The following is a 24,034-nucleotide window of genomic DNA, read 5'->3' as shown; positions in this document are numbered from 1 at the left end:
GGAATTTAACCCGGAAAAGTGCGAGGTGATGCATTTTGGACGGACAAATAAGGCAAGGGAATACACAATGAGTGGTAGGACCCTAGGAAGTACAGAGGGTCAGAGGGACCTTGGTGTACATGTACATAGATCCCTGAAGGCAGCGGAACAGGTAGATAAGGTGGTTAAAAAGGCATATGGGATACTTGCCTTCATTAGCCGAGGCATAGAATATAAGAGCAGGGAGGTTATGATGGAGCTGTACAAAACGCTGGTGAGGCCACAGCTGGAGTACTGTGTGCAGTTCTGGTCGCCTCACTATAGGAAGGATGTGATTGCTTTGGAGAGGGTGCAGAGAAGATTCACCAGGATGTTACCGGGGATGGAGCACCTCAGCTATGAAGAAAGACTAAACAGGCTGGGGTTGTTTTCCTTGGAGCAAAGGAGGCTGAGGGGGGACCTGATTGAGGTGTACAAAATGATGAGGGGCATAGATAGGGTAGATAAAGAGGAACTTTTCCCCTTAGTAGGGGGGTCAATAACAAGGGGGCATAGATTCAGGGTAAGGGGCAGGAGATTTAGAGGGGATTTGAGGAGGAACTTTTTCACCCAGAGGGTGGTTGGAAGCTGGAACTCACTGCCTGAAAGGATGGTAGAGGCAGGAACCCTCACAACATTCAAGAAGCATTTGGATGGGCACTTGAAATGCCATTGCATACAAGGCTATGGACCAAATGCTGGAAAATGGGATTAGACTGGACAGGGATTGATGGACGGCGCAGACACGATGGGCCGAAGGGCCTCTTTCTGCGCTGTAAAACTCCAAGACTCTATGACTCTATGAATCTTCTAACTGGCCTGTGCCGGTGTTTCTGCTCCACACGAGCCTCTTCCCACCCTACCTCATCTCAAAATATCAGCATATCTTTCTATTCCTTTCTCCCTCATGTGCTTATCTCATTCCCCTTAAATGCATCTATACTATTCACCTCAACCACTCCCTGTGGTAGCAAGTTCCACATTCTCACCACTCTCTGGGTAAAGAAGTTTCTCCTGAATTCCCTATTGGATTTATTAGTGGCTATCTTATATTCATGGCCTCCAGTTTTCATCTCCCCCACAAGTGGAAGCATCTTCTCTACGTCTACCCTATCGAACCCCTTCATAATCTTAAAGACCTGTATTATGTCGATTCTCAGTCTTCTCTTTTCTAGAGAAAAGAGCCCCTGCCTGATCAATCTTTCCTGATAGTTATAACCTCTCAGTTCTGGTATCATCCTTTATGCACCTTCTCCAATGCCTCTATATCATTTTTATAATATAAAGACCAGAACTGTGCATTCTAAGGTTTTATATAAGTTTAACATAACATATCTGCTTTTCAATTTATCCCTCTAGAAATGAACCCCAGATTGCTTTTTTATGGCCTTATTAACCTGCGTTTATTCATTCTTGGCATTTATTGCCTATCCTTCGTTATCCTGAGTAGCAGTTTTGATACAACTGAGTGGCTTGCTGGGTCACTTCAGAGGGCAGTTAGGAATCAGCCAGGTTGGTGCGGGACTGGAGTCAAGTATAGGCTCAGACCGGGTAAGGACGGCAGGTTTCCTTCCCTAAAGGACATTAGTGAACCAGTTTGCTTTTTGCGACAATCCAACAGCTTCATGGTCACTTTTGAATAAATAAAATGACACCTGATTTTTATTTCCAGATTTATTAAACTGAATTCAAATTCTCAAACTGCCCACAGTGGGATTTGAACTCACGTTTCCTGGATTATTAGTCCAGGCACCTGGCTTTCCAATGCAGGAACATAATCGCTACACTGCCGTACGTCTCCTATGTGTTAAAGTCTTTACTGAATTCGGTAGAGTTTTCACGTGTTCTTGTACTGTGTCAGATTACACAACAATGACTCATCCTTTACATCTTGTTGTGTTGTTTACTCCCGAGATGTTGGCGCCGTTGGCAAGGCCAGCATTTATTGCCCATCCCCCAGTTGCCCCTTGAGAAGGAGGTGGTGGGCCGCCTTCTTGAACCGCTGCAGTTCGTGTGGTGAAGGTGTCATTAGGCACATTGACCCAACAATAATTAAAGAACGGCCGATACATGTCCAAGTCAGGGTGGTGTGTGATTTAGAGGGGATCTCGGAGGTGATGGTGTTCCCCTGACATTGTTGCTCTTGTCCTTCTCAGTGCTAGAGACTGTGGGGCTAGGAAGTAATCTTGGACCTTTACTGTCCTCCTCATTATTTGCCAAACATTTACCTCATTGCTGTTTGTGGGAGCTTGCTGTGCACAATTGGTCTGCCGTGTCTCCTACATTACAACAGTGACTGCACTTCAAAAGTACTTCATTGGCTGTAAAGTGCTTTGGGACGTCCAAAGGTCATGAAAGGCGCTGTAGAAATGACACCTGGACTCCAAGGGCTAAGTTACGAGGGGAGATTACACAAACTAGAGTTGTATTCCCTGGAATTTAGAAGGTTAAGGGGTGATTGGATTGAAGTTTTCAAGAAATTAAGGGGAACAGATAGGGTGGATAGTGTTAGATCCGTGGTTCAGTGGATAAATAATTACACGGATGCTGTACATAAACAAATAACAGGTCTTTACTGGAGGAGGGTCATCTCTAGACTGGGGTACAGAGGCATGCGCACAGCTTATATACCGGTATGGTCACTGCCGGTACTACAGTATACAGGAGCTGTAAAAAGTAGTTCTGACTTAAAGCACATACACTACAATTCCTCCCTTTTTAGATTAATAATACCCCCTTAATATTCAAATAACAATGACATTTTACATGTACATTCAATAACAAAAGTCCATTTATAGATTCAGTCTTTGGGGCGGCTTCCTGATCCTTTCGGGATAGCGCCTTTCCAGAGGTTCTTGTTCTTGGTGCAGAGGCGATTCTGACCCCCTTTCATCGGGTATTTCATCGGGTTCCACTGCTACTGGGTCTGAAGTAGATACTACCGGTATGTCGGGTTCATCCCCAGGTACTCGAGACATGGGGTTGACGCATTCCTGTGATGCTAAGATCTGATCGACGTGGCATCTCACAATGTTCTCCCCGCCATCCACTGTATACATTAATGGCCCCTGCCTTGTACATATCGTTCCGGGTTGCCACTTCTCTGTTCGATAGTCCCGGGCCAAGGCTGGTTGCCCTACATTGAAGCTCCTTGTCAGCTTCTCGTTGATGTGCTGGAATTGTTTGTCCTCACCATTTCTTCGCACATTCGGTCTGAGCAAGTCCAGACGAGATCTCAACCTTCGGTTAAAGAACATCATGGCCGGGGTCTGGTTGGTAACTGCATGTGTCGCGTTTCGGTAGGCTAATAAGAAATTGTCCATCTTATGCTGTAGTGGAATTTCCTCGTCGCACATGGCCTTTATCGCCTTCTTAAAGGTTTGTACGAACCTCTCAGCCAATCCATTGGTGGCTGGATGATACGGGGCGGATGTGTAATGCCTTACCCCATTCCTTTTCATGAATTTTTGGAACTCGTCGGACACAAACTGTGGTCCATTATCAGAGCAGATCTGCTCTGGCAACCCGTTTCTGGCAAATATGGTCCGTAGGACTGCAATCGTTTTCTCTGTAGTGGTTGAAGACATCTTTATCACCTCAGGCCACTTTGAATGAGCATCCATCCACTGCTATTAAGAACATTGAGTCCATGAATGGACCAGCGAAATCAATGTGCACCCATTGCCATGGAGAGGAGGGCCATTCCCATGGGTGTAGAGGGGCATGTGGTGGTGCATTTTGGACCTTCTGGCATCCTAAGCAGCTCTTAGTTAGGTCTTCGATTTGTTGATCGATTCCCGGCCACCACACATAAGCCCTAGCAAGGCTTTTCATTTTCACTCCCCACAGATGACGTTCATGTAGCTCATTTAGCACTCTCTCCCTTAACTTGGGTGGAATCACCACTCTGGATCCACACATCACTGTCCCCTGGCATACTGACAGCTGTTCTCTTCTGGATGAGAATGCTGGCAACAGTGAGTCACCATGTGTTGGCCATCCCCTCACCGTCAATTCATATACCCGTGACAGCGTCGGATCATTGCGGGTCTCCTTCTCTATATCCGCGTTTGTTACTGGCAATCGTTCAATTATCGCCGAATAAAATATCTCGATAGGGTCCACTGCTGGTGCTTCCTCCACAGTAGGCAGTGGCAGGCGCGATAGCCCATCAGCGTTCCCATGCTGTCTCGTGCCTTTATATTCTATTTCATATTGATTCGCCCCTAGAAACAGGGACCATCTTTGTAACCGCTGTGCAGTCATTACTGGCACGCCCTTCTTAGGATTAAAGATGGAGACAAGTGGTTGGTGGTCAGTCAGCAAGGTAAACTTCTGTCCATGCAGATAGTGGTTGAATTTTTTTACTCCCCATACTAGACTGAGGGCCTCCCTGTCAATCTGGGCGTAGTTGCGCTCGGCTGAGGTTAGTGACCGAGATGCAAAGGCTACTGGCCTCTCCAACCCGTCTGGGAATTTGTGCGACAGCACCGCTCCAATGCCATAGGGTGATGCATCACATGCCAAACGAATTGGCAGTGCTGGGTTGAAATGGGCCAACACCTCTTTTGATGTGATCAATTCTTTACACTTCTGGAAAGCTCGTCTACGTTCGTCATCCCACTTCCATGGTACCCCTGTTTGCAGTAGGGTGTTCAGCGGGTGTAATACCGTAGGCAAATTTGGTAAGAACTTGTGGTAATAGTTTACCAGCCCGAGGAATGACCTCAGTTGTGACACATTTTCCGGTGCTGGAGCCTTGACTACTGCTTCTATCTTGTCAGGGGACTTATGTAACCCCTCTTCATCGATGACGTGGCCGCAATACGAGATCTTTTTCTGGAAAAACTCGCACTTGTGGCGATTAGCTCGTAGCCCATATTCCTTTAGTCTGGCGAGCACCTTCTCCAAGTTAGCGAGGTGATCACCGTCATTTTCGCCCGTGACCAAGATGTCGTCCAAATAACACTGGCTCCCTGGAATCCCTTGCAGGACCTGATCCATCACCCTTTGCCAGATAGCCAGAGCCGAGGCTACTCCAAACACCAGCCGGTTGTATTGATAGAGACCTTTATGGGTGTTGATCGTAAGGTAATGTTTTGAAGCTTCTTCTACCTCCATTTGCAAGTACGCCTGGGCTAGATCAATTTTGGTGAAGCGTTTACCACCAGATAACGAGGCGAAAATATCCTCAATTCGTGGAAGCGGATATTGCACCGTGTGAAGGACTGGGTTCACTGTCACCTTAAAATCCCCACAGATGCGGACCTTCTTTGGTTCCCCAGGCGTATTACTCAACGACCTCTTCATTACAGGAACGATGGGTGTAGCCCACTCGCTCCAGTCCACTTTGGACAGTACTCCTGAACGTTCCAACCCTTCCAGCTCTGCTTCAACCGCTGGTCTGATCGCATAAGGCACTGGTCTGGCCTTCAGAAACTTTGGGCTTGCATTATCCTCTATTTTAATTGTTGCTGTTATTCCTTTTAGTGTTCCTAGTCCCTCCTGGAACACTTCTTTTGCGTCAGTTAGCATTTTTGACAGTCGTCCAGGTGTGACGTCGTCATCCTTTTTGGCCTCCACCTTCAGTGCCTGTATGGAATGCCAATCTAAATGTATCTTCCAGATCCATTCACGTCCTAGCAGTGGTGGTCCTCCATTTGGCAATATATATATATCCATTTTAGGTATTTCCTGACCTTTATATGTCACTTTCACCCTTATTTTTCCTTTGGGGTAGACTATTTGCCCCGTATACGTCTTCAAGACAATCTCTGTAGCTTTCAAGGGTATGTGTGAAAATAGCCGCTTGTAGTCTCTTTGATTTATGACTGTTAGAGCTGACCCTGTGTCCAATTCCATTTCCACTTGGACTCCGTCTATCTTGAGTGTAACCCAGATAGTCTGGTGATCCTCCATTTCGGTTACATTATGTAGTTTCAGACAACCCAGCTCCTTGCTTCCGGAGTCTGTGTCACTTTTCTGTTCATCTGAACCACTGTCCATCACCTGGTGTACCTTTTTGTACTTCTCCTGTGGAGATTTCTTACTGTTGGTTTTCTTCCCAGACCTGCAGACTCTTGCTATGTGTCCTGCTTTCCCACACTGTCTGCACACTTGGTCCTTGGACCAACAATCTTTCTGGTCATGTGTTGTTCTGCCGCAGCGATAGCACTTCCCTGTTCCATAGGTTATTTCGTTGGTGCCATATTCTTGCGGTCTCCGTTGTATCTCTGCAGCGCCCCTTGCGGCTGCTTCGTGTGATACTGCCATACTGAAAGCTTTGTCCAGCGTCAGGTCCTTTTCTGATAGAAGCCGTTTCTGGGTTCCTTCACTTTGTAGCCCACACACAAACTTGTCCCTTAACGTGTCTGCTAGCCCCGCTCCAAACTGGCAGTATTTCGATAGCTTGCGCAGTTCCGTTAGGTACTCAGCATTGCTTTTGTCTTTGTGTTGGTTCCTTTTATGGAACTTAAATCGTTCTGCTATCAGCAGCGGTGTGAGGTTTAAGTGGTCCTGTAGGATTTCTATTATGCTTTCAAAGTTCTTGTTTACCAGCTTCTCTGGGGTTATTAGATTTCGCAGTAACCCATAAGTTTTTGCACCCATGGAATTTAACAGAACCAGTGCTTTATTAGCATCTGGCACTTCATTCACCCTGCAGTACACCTCAATACGTTCCACATATGTTGCCCAATCTTCGACTTCATTGTCGAACGTAGAGATACTGCCACTCTTCGGCATCCTTGGTTGTGCGTTAACTATCACCAATGGCGCCTCCCGCACTTCCCCTTCTTCTCCGCTGGCACAAAATGGCATCTCCCGCACTTTCCTTCCTTCCCGCGCTCGCCCGTCCTCTCCGCTGCGGCTTCGCAAAATGGCGTCTCCCGCGCTCTTCCTTCTTCTCCGCGGCTCAATGGCGTCTCCCGCGCTCTCCCTGCTTCTCCGCGGCTCAATGGCGTCTCCCCTTGCTTCGCCCCGTGGACCCTGATCAGCCCGTGATCCCTGGCTGTGCTCTGCGCGTTCTTCTCTTGATATTTGTCGATGCCGCTCCATCTAGAACCCGGCTGTTTCTTACCCTCTCTCCGGTTTGCAGTATTTTTCCCCGACGCCGCTCGGTGATCAACCCCCAGCTGCGCCCTGCTCTCTTCACCCTTTTTCTTACCCCGTCGACGCTGCCCGGCTCTCTCTCTCTGCCGTCGGTCGGCTCCAGCCGCCGCTGCTCGGGAAGGATCTGCTCTGGACCTGTCGTCGGTCTCTTACTGCTCGTTGTGGCTGGGGAACTAAGCCCGGCTCTCCACAGCCTCCCCAGTGAAGTTGGATCTCTGCCTGACTGCTGGGCGGTTGCTCGCGGTCGACGCCCGTGTTCCTGGACTCAACAATTTTTTTTGTTTTTTTTTGTTTAATGTTGCAGGTAGATTCGCATCAACACTTGTCGCCACTGTTAGATCCGTGGTTCAGTGGATAAATAATTACACGGATGCTGTACATAAACAAATAACAGGTCTTTACTGGAGGAGGGTCATCTCTAGACTGGGGTACAGAGGCATGCGCACAGCTTATATACCGGTGTGGTTATTGCCGGTACTACAGTATACAGGAGCTGTAAAAAGTAGTTCTGACTTAAAGCACATACACTACAGATAGAGAGAAACTATTTCCGTTGGTTGGGGAGTCTCGGACTAGGGGCATAGTCTAAAAATTAGAGCCAGACCTTTCAGGCGTGAAATTAGGAAACACTTCTACACAAAAAGGGTGGGAGAAGTTTGAACTCTCTTCCGCAAACGGCAATTGATGCTGGATCAATTGTTAATTTTAACTCTGAGATTGATAGCTTTCTGTTAACCAAATGTATTAAGGGATATGGGCCAAAGGCGGGTATATGGAGTTAGGTCGCAGATCAGCCATGATCTCATTGAATGGCGGAACAGGCTCGAGTGGCTGAATGGCCTCCTCCTGTTCCTATGTTCCTAAGTGGAAGACCTTTCTTTCAAACCTACTTTTGTGTCATCAGCAAATTTTGACATTATATTCCCTGTGCACAAATTCAAGTCATCCACATTTCTTTTTATTCATTCTTGGGATGTGGGCATCGCTGGCAAGGCCAGCATTTATTGTCCATCCCTAATTGCCCTCGAGAAGGTGGTGGTGAGCCGACTTCTTGAACCGCTGCAGTCCGTGTGGTGAAGGTGCTCCCACAGTGCTGGTAGGGAGGGAGTTCCAGGATTTTGACCCAGCGACGATGAAGGAACGGCCGATATATTTCCAAGTCAGGATGGTGTGGGACTTGGAGGGGAACTTGGAAGTGGTGGTGTTCCCATGTGCCTGCTGCCCTCGTCCTTCTATATTTCAGGAACAAAGGTGGATCCTGCTCTGACGCTTTCGGTATTCCACTTCCAACCCCTTCGAGCTACACCCATCTCCCCTAACTCTGTTTACTGTTTTTCAAGCAACTTTCTCTCCATCTATACAAATTTCCTCTTTTAACATAAATCCAGGCTGACACTCCAGTACAGTACTGAGGGAGTGCTGCACTGTCGGAGGTGCCATCTTTCAGATGAGATGTTAAACCGAGGCCCCATCTGCCCCCTCAAGTGGATGTAAAAGATCCCACGGCACTATTTCGAAGAAGAGCAGGGGAGCTCTAGGGTCTTAAAAGAAGTGGCTAGTGAGATAGTTGATGCGTTGGTTGTAATTTTCCAAAATTCCCTAGATTTGGGGAAGGTTCCATTAGATTGGAAAATAGCGAATGTAACGCCTTCATTCAAAAAGAGAGGGAGACAGAAAGCAGGAAACTACAGGCCAGTTAGCTTAACATCTGTCATAGGGAAGATGTTAGAAGCTATTATTAAAGACATTATAGCAGGGCATTTAGAAAAGTTCAAAGTAATCAGGCAGAGTCAACATGGTTTTGTGAAAGGGAAATCATGCTTAACCAATTTATTGGAGTTCTTTGAGGAAGTAACATGTGCTGTGGATAAAGGGGAACTGGTGGATGTACTGTACTTAGATTTCCAGAAGGCATTTGAGAAGGTGCCACATCAAGGTTATTGCGGAAAATAAAAGCTCATGGTGTAGGGGGTAACATATTGGCATGGATAGAAAATTGGCTAGCTAACAGGAAACAGAGAGTAGGTATAAATGGGTCATTTTCTGATTGGCAAGATTTAACGAGTGGTGTGCCACAGGGATCAGTGCTGGGGCCTCAACTTGTTACAATTTATATAAATGACTTGGATGAAGGGACCTGAAGGTATGGTTGGTAAATTTGCTGATGACACAAAGATAGGTAGGAAGTAAATTATGAAAAGGACATAAGGAGGCTACAAAGGGATATAGATAAGTTCAGTGTGTGGGCAAAGATCTAGCAAATGGAGTATAATGTGGGAAAATGTGAAGTTGTCCATTTTGGCAGGAAGAATATAAAAGAAGCATATTATCTAAATGGTGAGAGATTGCAGAGCTCTGAGATGCAGAGGGATCTGGGTGTCCTAGTGCATGAATCGCAAAAGGTTACTGTGCAAGTACAGCAAGTAATTAGGAAAGCTAATAGAATGTTATCGTTTATTGCGAGGGGAATTGAATACAAAAGTAGGGAGGTTATGCTTCAGTTATACAGGGCATTGGTGAGACCACATCTGGAGTACTGTGTACAGTATTGGTCTCCTTATTTAAGGAAGGATGTAAATGCGTTGGAAGCAGTTCAGAGAAGGTTTACTAGACTAATACCTGGAATGGGCGGGTTGTCTTATGAGGAAAGGTTGGACAGGCTAGGCTTGTATCCGCTGGAGTTTAGAAGAGTAAGAGGTGACTTGATTGAAACATATAAGATCCTGAGGGGTCTGGACAGGGTGGATGTGGAGAGGATGTTTCCTCTTGTGGGAGAATCTAGAACTAGGGGTCACTGTTTAAAAATAAGGGGTCACCCATTTAAGACAGAGATGAGGAGAAATTTTTTCTCACAGAGGGTCCTGAGTCTTTGGAACTCTCTTCCTCAGAGGGCGGTGGAAGCAGAGTCTTTGAATATTTTTAAGGCGGAGGTAGATAGATTCTTGGTAAGCAAGGGGGTGAAAAATTATTGGGGGTAGACGGGAGTATAGAGTAATCAGATCAGCCATGATCTTATTGAATGGTGGAGCAGGCTCGAAGTGCCGAGTGGGCTACTCCTGCTCCTAATTCGTATGTTCCTATGTTCTCCCCGGTGTCCAGGGGACAATACTTATCACTCAATCAACATAACAACTGTGTGCAAATTGGCTGCCGCGTTTCCCACATTACAACAGTGACTACACTCCAAAAGTACATCATTAGCTGTAAAGCGCTTTGAGACGTCCGCTGGTCATGAAAGGCGCGGTAGAAAGTCCTTCTTTCTTTCTTTCTTATACCATAGCCCTGCATATTTCTAAAAGGCCTCTTGTGAGACGCCTTATTGAACACCTTCTGAAAGTCCATACACACGGCATCTACTGCATTACCTTTATCTGATTTGCCACTTCTTCAGAAAACTCTATTAATCTGTCAAACACATCTTGCCTTTAACAAATCAGTGCTGGCTTCCTTAGATTAACTTATCCTTGGCCTCGTCCTTTCTTTCTCATCTACATGCTGCCCTCCCCCAGCCACATCCTGCGACTTCATCCACAGGTGCCATGTTTTTAGGCTTTTCTAATCATCTGACCCTATTTTATGGGGTCACATATCTTACAGCACTCTCCTGGGCATACCTTTGAGAGTATTCTGGCCTTGCGATCTAGGCTGACACTCCAGTGCAGTACTGCGGGAGTGCTGCACTATCGGTGGTGCCGTCTTTCGGATGAAACTACATAGGATTACATAGGATATACGGCACAGAAACAGGCCATTCGGCCCAACCAGTCCATGCCGGCGTGAGCGAGTTCCACATTCTCACCACTCTCTGGGTAAAGAAGTTTCTTCTGATTTCCCTATTGGATTACTTGGTGACTATCTTATATTGATGGCCTCTAGTTATGCTCTTCTCCACAATGTGCAGGTTAGGATAATTGGCTATGATAAATTGACCCTTAGTGTTAGGGGGATTAAATACGTGGGGTTACGGGGATCGGGTGGGATATGTGTCGGTGCAGGCTCGATGGGCCGAAATGGCCTCTATCTGCACTGTGGGGTTTCTGTGATTTCTGTGATTCTGTGAAGTGGAAACACTCTCTGTATCCACTCTATCAAAATGTTTCATAATTTTAAAGACCTCTATTAGGTCACCCCTCAGCCTTTTTTCAAGAGAAAGGAGACCCAGCCTGTTCATCCTTTTCTAATAGGTATACCCTCGTATTTCTGGTATCATCCTTGTAAATCTTCTCTGCACCCTCTCCAGTGCCTCTATATCCTTTTTATAATATGGCGACCAGAACTGTACGCAGTGCTCCAAGTGTGGTCTAACCAAGGTTCGATACAGGTTTAGCATAACTTCCCTACTTTTCAATTCTATCCCTCCAGAAATAAACCCTTGGTTTGCATTTTTTTTATGGCCTTGCTAACCTGTGTCACAACTTTTAGTGATTTGTGTATTTGTACTCCGAGATCCCTTTGTTCCTCCACCCCACCGAGACCCGCACCCTCCAAGTGATAAGTGACCTCCCTATTCTTCCCACCAAAATGTAATACCTCACATTTATCTGTGTTGAACTTCATTTGCCAATTATTTGCCCATTCTGCAAGTTTATTCATTTCCCCTGTAATTTGTTGCAGTCCTCCTCAGTATTGACTATCCCCCCAATTCTCTCCTAATCTCTTTGTATTCTCTCTTATCTTATTCACTCCCCTGCTGTCTATGTACTTAATGTATGCCTCTTTCCTTACCCTCAATTGTTCCCTTATGGCTTTATTCATCCATGGAGTCTCATTAGTGTTTAGTTTGTTCTTTCCTTTTAGCGGAATATATTTTTCCTGCACTCTATTGAAAACCGTTTTAAATGTTTCCCATTGCTGTTCTACATCGTTGTTTGCCAATATTGTTGCCCATTTTTTCCCCCAAGTTCTATTCTCAGCCTTTCAAAATCAGCTTTTCTCCAATCTATTAACCTGGTTTTGTCATACTTATGTCCTTCTCAATTATCATCTTAAAGTGTACTATATTATGGTCACTATTGCCTATATGTTTCCCGACCTTTACTTTTCTTATCTGCTCTGGTTCATTCCCCATTACTAGATCTAATATCGAATCCTGCCTTGTTGGGCTTTTTACATATTAGGTTAGAAAGGAGTCCTGTACACATTGTAGGAACTCCATTCCCTTATCCCCTTTACCTACCTCTTCTGTCCAAGTAATGTCGGGGTAGTTGAAATCCCCCATGATTATTATCCTATGTTTTTTACTTATTTCCCTAATTTGTCTGGATATTTCTTCCTCCACCTCCCTTCCACTATTAGGTGGTCTGTAGACTACGCCTATTAGTGTGATTGATCCTTTATTATCTTTTATCTCTATCCATATGGATTTAATTTTTGTCTTGCTGATAGCTGCGTCACTTTTTTATACTGCCATTATGTTATCCCTAATAAGTCTGTCTGTGTGGAGTTTGCACATTCTCCCCGTGTTTGCGTGGGTTTCCTCCGGGTGCTCCGGTTTCCTCCCACAGTCCAAAGATGTGCGGGTTAGGTTGATTGGCTATGATAAATTGACCCTTAGTGTTAGGGGGATTAAATACGGGGATAGGGTGGGATATGTGTTGGTGCAGGCTCGATGGGCCGAAATGGCCTCTATCTGCACTGTGGGGTTTCTGTGTGATTTCTGTGTGAAGTACAGCTACTCCACTTCCCCTTTTCCCTCCCTATCTTTTCTAAATATGTTATACCCTGCAATGTTTAATTCCCACTTCTGATTTTTCTGTAGCCATGTCTCAGTAATCCCTACTATGTCTGGTTCCTCACAACGTATGATTGCCTCCAGCTCCCCTGTTTTCTTACGGGCACTGTGTGCATTGCTGTACAGACAGTTTAACTCATTTTTAATAGGATTTCCTCTCACTTTATATTTAACCATCTTTTAAGACTTCTGTTCCATAACTCTATTTATTCCCTTACTTTATTCTTTCCTGTGCTCTCTTCTCCTGTTTTATTTATATTTGGGCTGGTTACGATTCCTGTAGATCCCTCCCCCCATCTTACCAGTTTAAAGCCTTTGTCATTTCACTATTTACCCTTTCCGTGAGATGTTAAACCAAAGTCTGCTCTCTCAGGTGGATGTAAAAGATCCCAGGGCTCCATTTCGAAGAGGAGCAGGGGAGTTCTCCCCGGTGTCCTGGGGCAATATTTATCCCTCAACCAACATCACTAAAACAGATGATCTGGTCATTATCACATTGCTGTTTGTGAGAGCTTGCTGTGCGCAAATTGGCTGCCTCGTTTCCCACATTACAACAGTGACTGCACTTCAAAAAGTACTTCATTGGCTGTAAAGCGCTTTGGGACGTGCTGAGGTTGTGAAAGGCGCTATAGAAATGCAAGTCTTTCTTTTCTTTTTTTTTATAACACACCTGGGATAAGAAATAACAAACCTTGCCTGCTCACTATTTTTAGCTACTGGACTTAGATCTTCGACAACTTTTCATGTCTTTTGATGATTGCATCTTTGGAGCAAAACCATAAAGCAAATTTATTTCATAAAAGACAAATAAGTAAAATAGTTATCTATTTACAGTAGAAATCCTTCCAAACACCATCAGGTTAAAAAGCATCACAACAGAAATAAACAAAGCTTTTGTAAGTAACTTTTGAGCACCCTTTCTTTTCTTAAATTTCTTATCACTTTGGCGTGCAGATAAAGAAGAGGAGAGGGACACTTGTCTCTTAGATGTTCAACCCTCTGCCACCATCTTAAACATTCACTCCCTCCACCACCAGCACACCATGGCAGCAGCACCTTCTAAACCCGTGACCTCTACCACCTAGAAGGACAAGGGCAGCAGGCGCATGGGAACACCGCCACCTCCAAGTTCCCCTCCAAGTCACACACCATCCTGACTTGGAAGTATATCGCTGTTCCTTCATCGTTGCTGGGTCAAAATCCTGGAACTCCCCCCCTAGCAGCACTGTGGGAGCACCTCCACCACACGGACTGCAGCGATTCAGGAAGGCGGCTCACCGCCACCTTCTCAAGGGCAATTAGGGATGGGCAATAAATGCTGGCCTTGCCAGAGACGCCCACATCCCAGGAACGAATTTTAAAAAACTGACTGATTACTTCTCTCAGAGATTGCCAAACTGACTTTCCAATTCAAACAGAACAGAGCGTCCCTACTACATCCTAGAAAGGAGTTATTGGGGCTTCCTACTTTTTGAATAGTTGTCCAATCAAATTTCATACAGTAATAGAAATTCAGAGCAAAGTAGGAGGCCATTCGGCCCATCGTGCCTGTGCCGGCTCGCTGAAAGAGCTCTCCAATTAGTCCCACTCCCTTTTACCGTTTTATTTCTCAAGCACTTGCCCATGTTCTTTTCAAAAGCTATGGTGGATTCTGCTGCCACCACTGTGCTTGGTCGGGCATAGCATTAAAGAAATAGTTGAGCAGAGTGGCCTGTTTCTGTGCTGTATATTCGATGTAAATTCTCCGAACCTCTCCCTTTGTTCTTATGGTGACGATCTTACCTGTATAAATAAAGAAAGACTTGCACTTATATGGCGCCTTTCACGACCTCAGGACGTACCTGCGGTTGACGTGGTGTACATGGACTGCCAAAAGGCAGGCATTTGATAAAGTGCCACATAATAGGCTTGCCAGCAAAGTTGAAGCCCATGGAATAAAAGGGACAGTGGCAGCATGGATAGGGAATTTGCAGCTGACACAAAACTCGGTAGTTTAGTGAACAGTGAGGAGGAGAGTGATAGACTTCAAGGAGACATAGACAGGCTGGTGAAATGGGTGGACACGTGGCAGATGGAATTTAACGCAGAAAAGTGCGAAGTGATAGATTTTGGTAGGCAGAAGAGGCAATTTAAACCAAAGGGGGTGCATGAACATAGAGACCGGGGGGTATGTGTGCACAAATCGATGAAGGTGGCAGGGCAGGTTGAGAAAGTGGTTAAAAATGTATACGGGATCCTGGGCTTCATAAATAGAGGCATAGAGCTGGATTTTGCCAATGGGAAGCTTTTGGAGGCGGGACTCCCACTTTTCGGGTTTTAGTCCCGCCTCCATCAACTTCTGGCCAACCCACACTATTTTCTCTTGATTGACCTTGTTAAGCCCGCCCAGTGGGCTTAGCCGGCCAATTAAGGGGAAGCCGGTTACAGAGAACGTCAATGATATGAATCTTGTCATTCACGTGGAAATGGCTGATGAAATAATACTGGGCAGCCTGCTGGTGGCGCTGTCCAGGGAGAGTATAAATACTCGGGCACGGGCCCAGCTTGCTCAGGACATTCTTTAACAGGGACTAGTGAAGGACACAACTAGACCTCCATGTTGTAAAACAGTTGATTAAAGCTTTGTTTAACGCTTAGACCAAGTGCCTAGTAGTTTTCTTACGTCAGTCAGCGTGTGATGTTTCATTTGTCAAAAATTTTTGACAGATGAATTGTCATCGTTTGACAGCTCTGTGAATCTGTCAAACACTAACATTCTCTGTAGTTTGATGAGTTCTTGAATTCAAGACTCATCAAAGCTCTTTATTTAGCAGAAATTAGATGGTTGCTGCATTGGAGAATGCAGCGGCCATCTGTCAACTCTACCGCGGAGGTGCGAGACTCTCTGCATACCCAACTCTTGAAGCCTGCAGGAAGAAACAATGGTAAGTAAACTTTTTCTAACACTTTGCACTTACCTCAGATACTCACCTCTCCACACTTGCACCCATCACTCACCTTCACAGCACACTTTTGCACTCCTCCGACCCCCGCAGACCCACTACTCACCTCGGTGACCCTGGCGGGGTTCGGACCCTTCAGGAAGCCTGCACTTGTGTGGGTAAAATGGGGATAATCCTCTTATCTACCTGTTAACTACCTGTTAACAGGCAGATAAATGGCACTAATCCCCTTCCCGCCTCCAAGAAGACGGGACCCGGCGCGGGTCGGCTACCCGCCTCCTGGCAAGATGGCATGGAGGTGGGTTGGGCACCCGCCCCCAGTTTCTACCATTTTTCTGGCAGTCCCGCCTCCATACTCGCTTCCCCAGGGCTGGCAAGATCGTGCCCATAGAGTACAAAAGCAAGGAAGTTATGATGAACCTTTACAAAACACTGGTTCAGCCTCAACTGGAGCATTGTGTCCAATTCTGGGCACCGCACTTTAGGAAGGATGTGAAGGCCTTAGAGAGGGTGTAGAAAAGATTTACGAGAATGGTTCCAGGGATGAGGGACTTCAGTTACGTGGATAGACTGGAGAAGCTGGGGTTGTTCTCCTTAGCGCAGAGAAGATTGAGAGGAGATTTGATCGAGGTGTTCAAAATCACGAGGGGTCTAGACAGAGTAGATAGAGAGAAACTGTTCCCATTGGCGGAAGGGTCGAGAACCAGAGGACACAGATTCAAGGTGATTGGCAGAAGAACCAAAGGCGACATGAGGAAAAACTTTTTGACGCAGCGAGTGGTTAGGATCTGGAATGCACTGCCTGAAAGGGTGGTGGAGGCAGATTCAATCACTGCTTTCAAAAGGGAATTGGATAAGTACCTGAAGGAAAAAAATTTGCAGGGCTACGGGGAAAGGGCGGGGGAGTGAGACTAGCTGAAGTGCTCTTGCAGAGAGCCGACACGGGCTCGACGGGCCGAATGGCCTCCTTCTGCGCTGTAACCATTCTATGATTCTTTTTTAATGACCTTCTCAAACCCCATCTCTCTGACCAAATATTCTGCCGCTCATTCTAATCAGCTCCGACACGGATCAGCATCCACTCCCTTCGCACATTTCTTTATGTGAGTCATTTTTTTCCTTCTCCTTGATTTACTTAGTCTTTTCCCCCAACACCGTTTCCGATTTGTTTTGAAAATATACACAGAAGCAGTGAGACACAACAAGATACCGGGAGGACAATACTTGGTACACAAGGGAGGGTAGGTGCGTTATTTTGAACCTTGAAGTTAACCTCTACTAGTACATTGTCCCTTTTCCAAGCTTTCCCAAAATGGGATGCAGTTGATGTTCAGGAAAAAAACGAGCATTTATATAAACCACTTACATTTATGTAACAACTTTTATGATTGCAGGACATCCCATGAAATATTTCTGAAAGGCAGTCACTGTTGTAATATTAGCTAAACGTGGCAGCCAGTTTGCGCACAGCAAGGTCCCTCAAACAGCAATTAGATAAATGACCAGATAATCTGTTTTAGTGATGTTGGTCAGGACACCAGGAGAACCCCCCACTGCTTTTCTTCAAATATTGCCCCGGAAAATGTTACATTCCCCTAAACAAGTGGCCTCATTTTGAATCCTCATCCAAAAGACGGCACCTCCGACAGTGTGGCTCTCCCTCAGTACTGCCCCTCCGACAGTGCATCGCTCCCTCAGTACTGCCCCTCCGACAGTGTGGTGCTCCCTCAGTACTGCCCCTCCGACAGTGTGTTGCTCCCTCAGTACTGCCCCTCCGACAGTGCAGTGATCTGTCAGTACTGCCCCTCTGACACTGCAGCGCTCCCTCAGTACTGCCCCTCCGACAGTGCAGTGCTCCCTCAATACTGTCCCTCCGACAGTGCGGCTCTCCCTCAGTACTGCCCCTACGACGGTGCAACATTCCCTCAGTGCTGCCCCTCAGACAGTGCAGCACTCCCTCAGTACTGCCCCTCCGACAGTGCAGCGGTACCTCAGTACTGCCCCTCCGACACGGCAACATTCCCTCAGTACTGCCCCTCCGACAGTGCAGCACTCCCTCATGACTGCCCCTCCGACAGTGCGGTACTCCCTCAGTACTGCCCCTCCAACAGTGCAGCACTCCCTCAGTACTGCCCCTCCGACAGTGCGGTGCTCCCTCAGTACTGCACTGGGAGTGTCAGCCTGGGCTAGGTGCTGAAGTCTCTGAAGTGGGACTTGAACCCATGACCATCTGACTCAGCGGTGAGTGTGCTGTCCATTGGGCCACGGCTGACGCTTGTCCTTTGTTCTCTTGGCCCAGGAGAGGGACGAAGCTTTGCTTCTGAAGAAGAGCGTGGAGCAGGAGAACGAGCTTCTCCGTCAAAGGCTGACCGACAGCCAGCGGGCTTTGGGCAGCGCTTGCCAGGCCCAGGCCCTCAGCGAGAAACGAGTGAGCAATCTGGACGACAGTCTGCGCACCAGCACCTACCAAACCAGAGCTGCCAATGCGCTGCACCAGAGCTTCATCGACCAGCTGGCCACGTTGCTGAGCAACGGGTTTATCAGCCTGCCCGCCACAGAGGAAGCGATCAAAAGCAAAGTGAAGGAAATATGCGGAAGCGACCGGAGCCGAATAGCCGTGAGTACCAAGAGGTCAATGTAAATGGCTCCTGGGGGAATAGGGTGGCAATCCTGTGGGATAAACAGAATGTTAGAACGTTACAGCAGAGGGGGAGGCCGTTCGGCCCATCGTGCCTGTCCCGGCTCTTTGAAAGAGCGATCCAATTAGTCCCACTCCCCCTGCTCTTTCCCCAGAGCCCTGCAAATGTTTCCCCTTCAAGTATTTATCCAATTCCCTTTTGAAAGTTACTGTTGAATCTGCTCCCACCGCCCTTTCAGGCAGCGCATTCCAGATCACAACAACTCGCCGCGGAAAAAATGTTTCCTCATCTCGCCTCTGGTTCGTTTGCTAATTACCTTAAATCTGTGTCCTCTGGTTACCGACCCTCCTGCCACTGGAAACAGTTTCTCCTTATTTACTCTTATTAAAACCCTTCATGATTTTGAACACCTCTATTAAATCTCTCCTCAACCTTCTCTGCTCCGAGGAGAACAAACATCGAAACATAGAAGATAGGAGCAGGAGTAGGCCATTCGGCCCCTCGAGCCTGCTCCGCCATTCAATGAGATCATGGCTGATCATCCAAATTCAGTACCCTGTCCCTGCCTTCTCCCCATATCCCTTGATCCCTTTAGCCTTAAGAAATATCCAACTCCTTCTTGAATATATTTAATGAATTGGCCTCTACTGCCTTCTGTGGGAGAGAATTCCACAGGTTCACCACTCTCTGGGTGAAGAAATTCCTCCTCATCTCTGTCCTAAATGGCTTACCCCTTATCCTTAGACTGTGACCCCTGGTTCTGGACTCCCCGACCATCGGGAACATCCTTCCTGCATCTAGTCTGTCCAGTCCTGTCAGAAACGTATAAGTTTCAATGAGATCCCCTCTCATTCTTCTAAACTCCAGTGAGTATAAGCCCAATCATCCGAATCTCTCTTCATGCGTCATTCCTGCCATCCCAGGTATCAGTCTGGAGAATCTTCGCTGAACTCCTTCCATGGCAAGAACATCCTTCCTCAGATAAGGTGACCAAAACTGCACACAACAAGCCCAGCTTCTCCAGTCTCTCCACATCACTGAAGTCCCGCAGCCCTAGATTGTTCTGGAGTCTCCAGAAATTGAAGATTAGTCTCCTGGACACTGCTGCCAGCAAAAACTCCCAGAGAAAAATCATTAGGGCATTAAAAATTTTTTTTTTAAATTTCTTTGATTATAATTATTGATTAGTTTTGAAGATATTGGTAGATTGGGGCGGGGGTGGGTGGGTAATGAATCTGTTTTACTGGGCGGGGCAGTTGGCGGCGGAGATGAAACCAGAGTTCGAAAACCCTACAGATACACAGTGTGGAAAAGTATCGGCCTCAAAATCCGGCCTCCCGAATCTCCAGTGTGGCCGGCAGGAAGCGCGCGATCGTTACAAGGCAAGGGTGCGCCGCCCGCCATATTGGTATAGGCCACAATATCGGCGGGCAGTGACCTGGCCTGAAACAGGTTTTAGACCCTTTTCATCTGCAAATAAGGAGCCCAATGCCTGTATCAGGCCCCCACTGCAAGATTGGTTCGCCCTGAGGTAGAAGCTATCAGCTGCACTCAGGAAAACCAGGCCTACACGCGGCCTAACAGGCGGTCCTTAAAGGCCGCAACCAACAGGCTGAGCGTTTAAAATATACTTCGCTGAATGTGGAGCGGGAAGGAGCCCCTCCCTCCCGATCGCCAGCTCTTGGGAGTTTCAGTTCTAAGGAAGGATTAAGGAAGATGGGTTTGTTTTCTTTGATAAAGGGAAAACTTCAAGGTGACATGATTGAAGTGTTCAAGATTTTGAAGAGGATTGACAAATTTGATCCAAACAAATTGTTCACTTTGGTAATGGGTTCAAATTAGGAATGAATCTCCATTTAATCTCCTCCCACAGCCCATGTACACTCTCCCCTATCACAGACTCTACCCACCCATTTAATCTCCTCCCACAGCCCATGTACACTCTCCCCTATCACAGACTCTACCCACCCATTTAATCTCCTCCCACAGCCCATGTACACTGTCCCCTATCACGGACTCTACCCACCCATTCAATCTCCTCCCACAGCCCATGTACACTTTCCCCTATCATGGACTCTACCCACCCATTTAATCTCCTCCCACAGCCCATGTACACTGTCCCCTATCACGGACTCTACCCACCCATTTAATCTCCTCCCACAGCCCATGTACACTGTCCCCTATCACAGACTCTACCCACCCATTTAATCTCCTCCCACAGCCTGTGTACACTCTCCCCTATCACAGACTCTACCCACCCATTCAATCTCCTCCCACAGCCCATGTACACTCTCCCCTATCACAGGCTCTACCCACCCATTTAATCTCCTCCCACAGCCCATGTACACACTCCCCTATCACTGACTCTACCCACCCATTTAATCTCCTCCCACAGCCCATGTACACTCTCCCCTATCACTGCCTCTACCCACCCATTTAATCTCCTCCCACAGCCCATGTACACTCTCCCCTATCACGGAATCTACCCACCCATTCAATCTCCTCCCACAGCCCATGTACACTCTCCCCTATCACGGAATCTACCCACCCATTCAATCTCCTCCCACAGCCCATGTACACTCTCCCCGATCATGGACTCTACCCACCCATTTAATCTCCTCCCACAGCCCATGTACACTCTCCCCTGTCACAGACTCTACCCATCCATTTAATCTTATCCCACAGCCCATGTACACTCTCCCCTATCACAGACTCTATCCACCCATTTAATCTCCTCCCACAGCCCATGTACACTCTCCCCTATCACAGACTCTACCCACCCATTCAATCTCCTCCCACAGCCCATGTACACTCTCCCCTATCACAGACTCTACCCACCCATTTAATCTCCTCCCACAGCCCATGTACACTCTCCCCTATCACAGACTCAACCCACCCATTCAATCTCCTCCCACAGCCCATGTACACTCTCCCCTATCACAGACTCTACCCACCCATTTAATCTCCTCCCACAGCCCATGTACACTCTCCCCTATCACAGACTCTACCCACCCGTTTAATCTCCTCCCACAGCCCATGTACACTGTCCCCTATCACAGACCCTACCCACCCATTCAATCTCCTCCCACAGCCCATGTACACTCTCCCCTATCATGGACTCTACCCACCCATTTAATCTCCTCCCACAGCCCATGTACACTCTCCCCTATCACAGACTCTACCCGCCCATTCAATCTCCTCCCACAGCCCATGTACACTCTCCCCTATCATGGACTCTACCCACCCATTCAATCTCCTCCCACAGCCCATGTACACTCTCCCCTATCATGGACTCTACCCACCCATTTAATCTCCTCCCACAGCCCATGTACACTCTCCCCTATCACAGACTCTACACACCCATTTAATCTCCTCCCACAGCCCATGTACACACTCCCCTATCACTGACTCTACCCACACATTTAATCTCCTCCCACAGCCCATGTACACTCTCCCCTATCACAGACTCTATCCACCCATTCAATCTCCTCCCACAGCCCATGTACACTCTCCTCTATCACAGACTCTACCCACCCATTTAATCTCCTCCCACAGCCCATGTACACTCTCCCCTATCACAGACTCTACCCACCCATTCAATCTCCTCCCACAGCCCATGTACACTCTCCCCTATCACAGACTCTATCCACCCATTTAATCTCCTCCCACAGCCCATGTACACTCTCCCCTATCACAGACTCTACCCACCCATTCAATCTCCTCCCACAGCCCATGTACACTCTCCCCTATCACAGACTCTACCCACCCATTTAATCTCCTCCCACAGCCCATGTACACTCTCCCCTATCACAGACTCTACCCACCCATTCAATCTCCTCCCACAGCCCATGTACACTCTCCCCTATCACAGACTCTACCCACCCATTTAATCTCCTCCCACAGCCCATGTACACTCTCCCCTATCACGGACTCTACCCACCCATTTAATCTCCTCCCACAGCCCATGTACACTCTCCCCTATCATGGACTCTACCCACCCATTTAATCTCCTCCCACAGCCCATGTACACTCTCCCCTGTCACAGACTCTACCCACCCATTCAATCTCCTCCCACAGCCCATGTACACTCTCCCCTATCATGGACTCTACCCACCCATTTAATCTCCTCCCACAGCCCATGTACACTCTCCCCTATCACAGACTCTACCCACCCATTTAATCTCCTCCCACAGCCCATGTACACTCTCCCCTATCACAGACTCTACCCACCCATTTAATCTCCTCCCACAGTCCATGTACACTGTCCCCTATCACAGACTCTACCCACCCATTCAATCTCCTCCCACAGCCCATGTACACTCTCCCCTATCATGGACTCTACCTACCCATTTAATCTCCTCCCACAGCCCATGTACACTCTCCCCTGTCACAGACTCTACCCACCCATTTAATCTCCTCCCACAGCCCATGTACACTCTCCCCTATCACGGACTCTACCCACCCATTCAATCTCCTCCCACAGCCCATGTACACTGTCCCCTATCACAGACTCTACCCACCCATTCAATCTCCTCCCACAGCCCATGTACACTCTCCCCTATCATGGACTCTGCCCACCCATTTAATCTCCTCCCACAGCCCATGTACACTCTCCCCTGTCACAGACTCTACCCACCCATTTAATCTCCTCCCACAGCCCATGTACACTCTCCCCTGTCACAGACTCTACCCACCCATTCAATCTCCTCCCACAGCCCATGTACACTCTCCCCTATTACGGACTCTACCCACCCAGTCAATCTCCTCCCACAGCCCATGTACACTCTCCCCTATCACAGACTCTATCCACCCATTTAATCTCCTCCCACAGCCCATGTACACTCTCCCCTATCACAGACTCTACCCACCCATTTAATCTCCTCCCACAGCCCATGTACACTCTCCCCTATCACGGACTCTACCCACCCATTCAATCTCCTCCCACAGCCCATGTACACTCTCCCCTATCATGGACTCTACCCACCCATTTAATCTCCTCCCACAGCCCATGTACACTCTCCCCTGTCACAGACTCTACCCATCCATTTAATCTCCTCCCACAGCCCATGTACACTCTCCCCTATCACAGGCTCTATCCACCCATTTAATCTCCTCCCACAGCCCATGTACACTCTCCCCTATCACAGACTCTACCCACCCATTCAATCTCCTCCCACAGCCCGTGTACACTCTCCCCTATCACAGACTCTACCCACCCATTTAATCTCCTCCCACAGCCCATGTACACTCTCCCCTATCACAGACTCTACCTACCCATTCAATCTCCTCCCACAGCCCATGTACACTCTCCCCTATCACAGACTCTACCCACCCATTCAATCTCCTCCCACAGCCCATGTACACTCTCCCATATCACAGACTCTACCCACCCATTCAATCTCCTCCCACAGCCCGTGTACACTCTCCCCTATCACAGACTCTACCCACCCATTTAATCTCCTCCCACAGCCCATGTACACTCTCCCCTATCACAGACTCTACCTACCCATTCAATCTCCTCCCACAGCCCATGTACACTCTCCCCTATCACAGACTCTACCCACCCATTCAATCTCCTCCCACAGCCCATGTAC

General features: G+C 47.5%; 1 protein-coding gene across 1 annotated transcript in view; it reads left to right on the top strand.

The window, feature by feature from the left end:
• Nucleotides 1-24,034, top strand: part of LOC147109013 (coiled-coil domain-containing protein 170-like) — a 399,974-nt gene that overhangs the window by 133,540 nt on the left and 242,400 nt on the right. The window contains exon 8 of the mRNA XM_086004187.1: nucleotides 18,101-18,418. Coding sequence (XP_085860313.1) covers nucleotides 18,101-18,418 — 318 coding nt within the window. The remainder of the gene's footprint in view (nucleotides 1-18,100; nucleotides 18,419-24,034) is intronic.

This window comes from Somniosus microcephalus, chromosome 12 (assembly GCF_052327205.1).
Source record: "Somniosus microcephalus isolate GS21.2 chromosome 12, FLI_Smic_1.0, whole genome shotgun sequence".
In the NCBI taxonomy this organism is placed as follows: Eukaryota; Metazoa; Chordata; class Chondrichthyes; order Squaliformes; family Somniosidae; genus Somniosus; species Somniosus microcephalus.
This window is presented reverse-complemented; position numbering and strand designations above follow the sequence as displayed.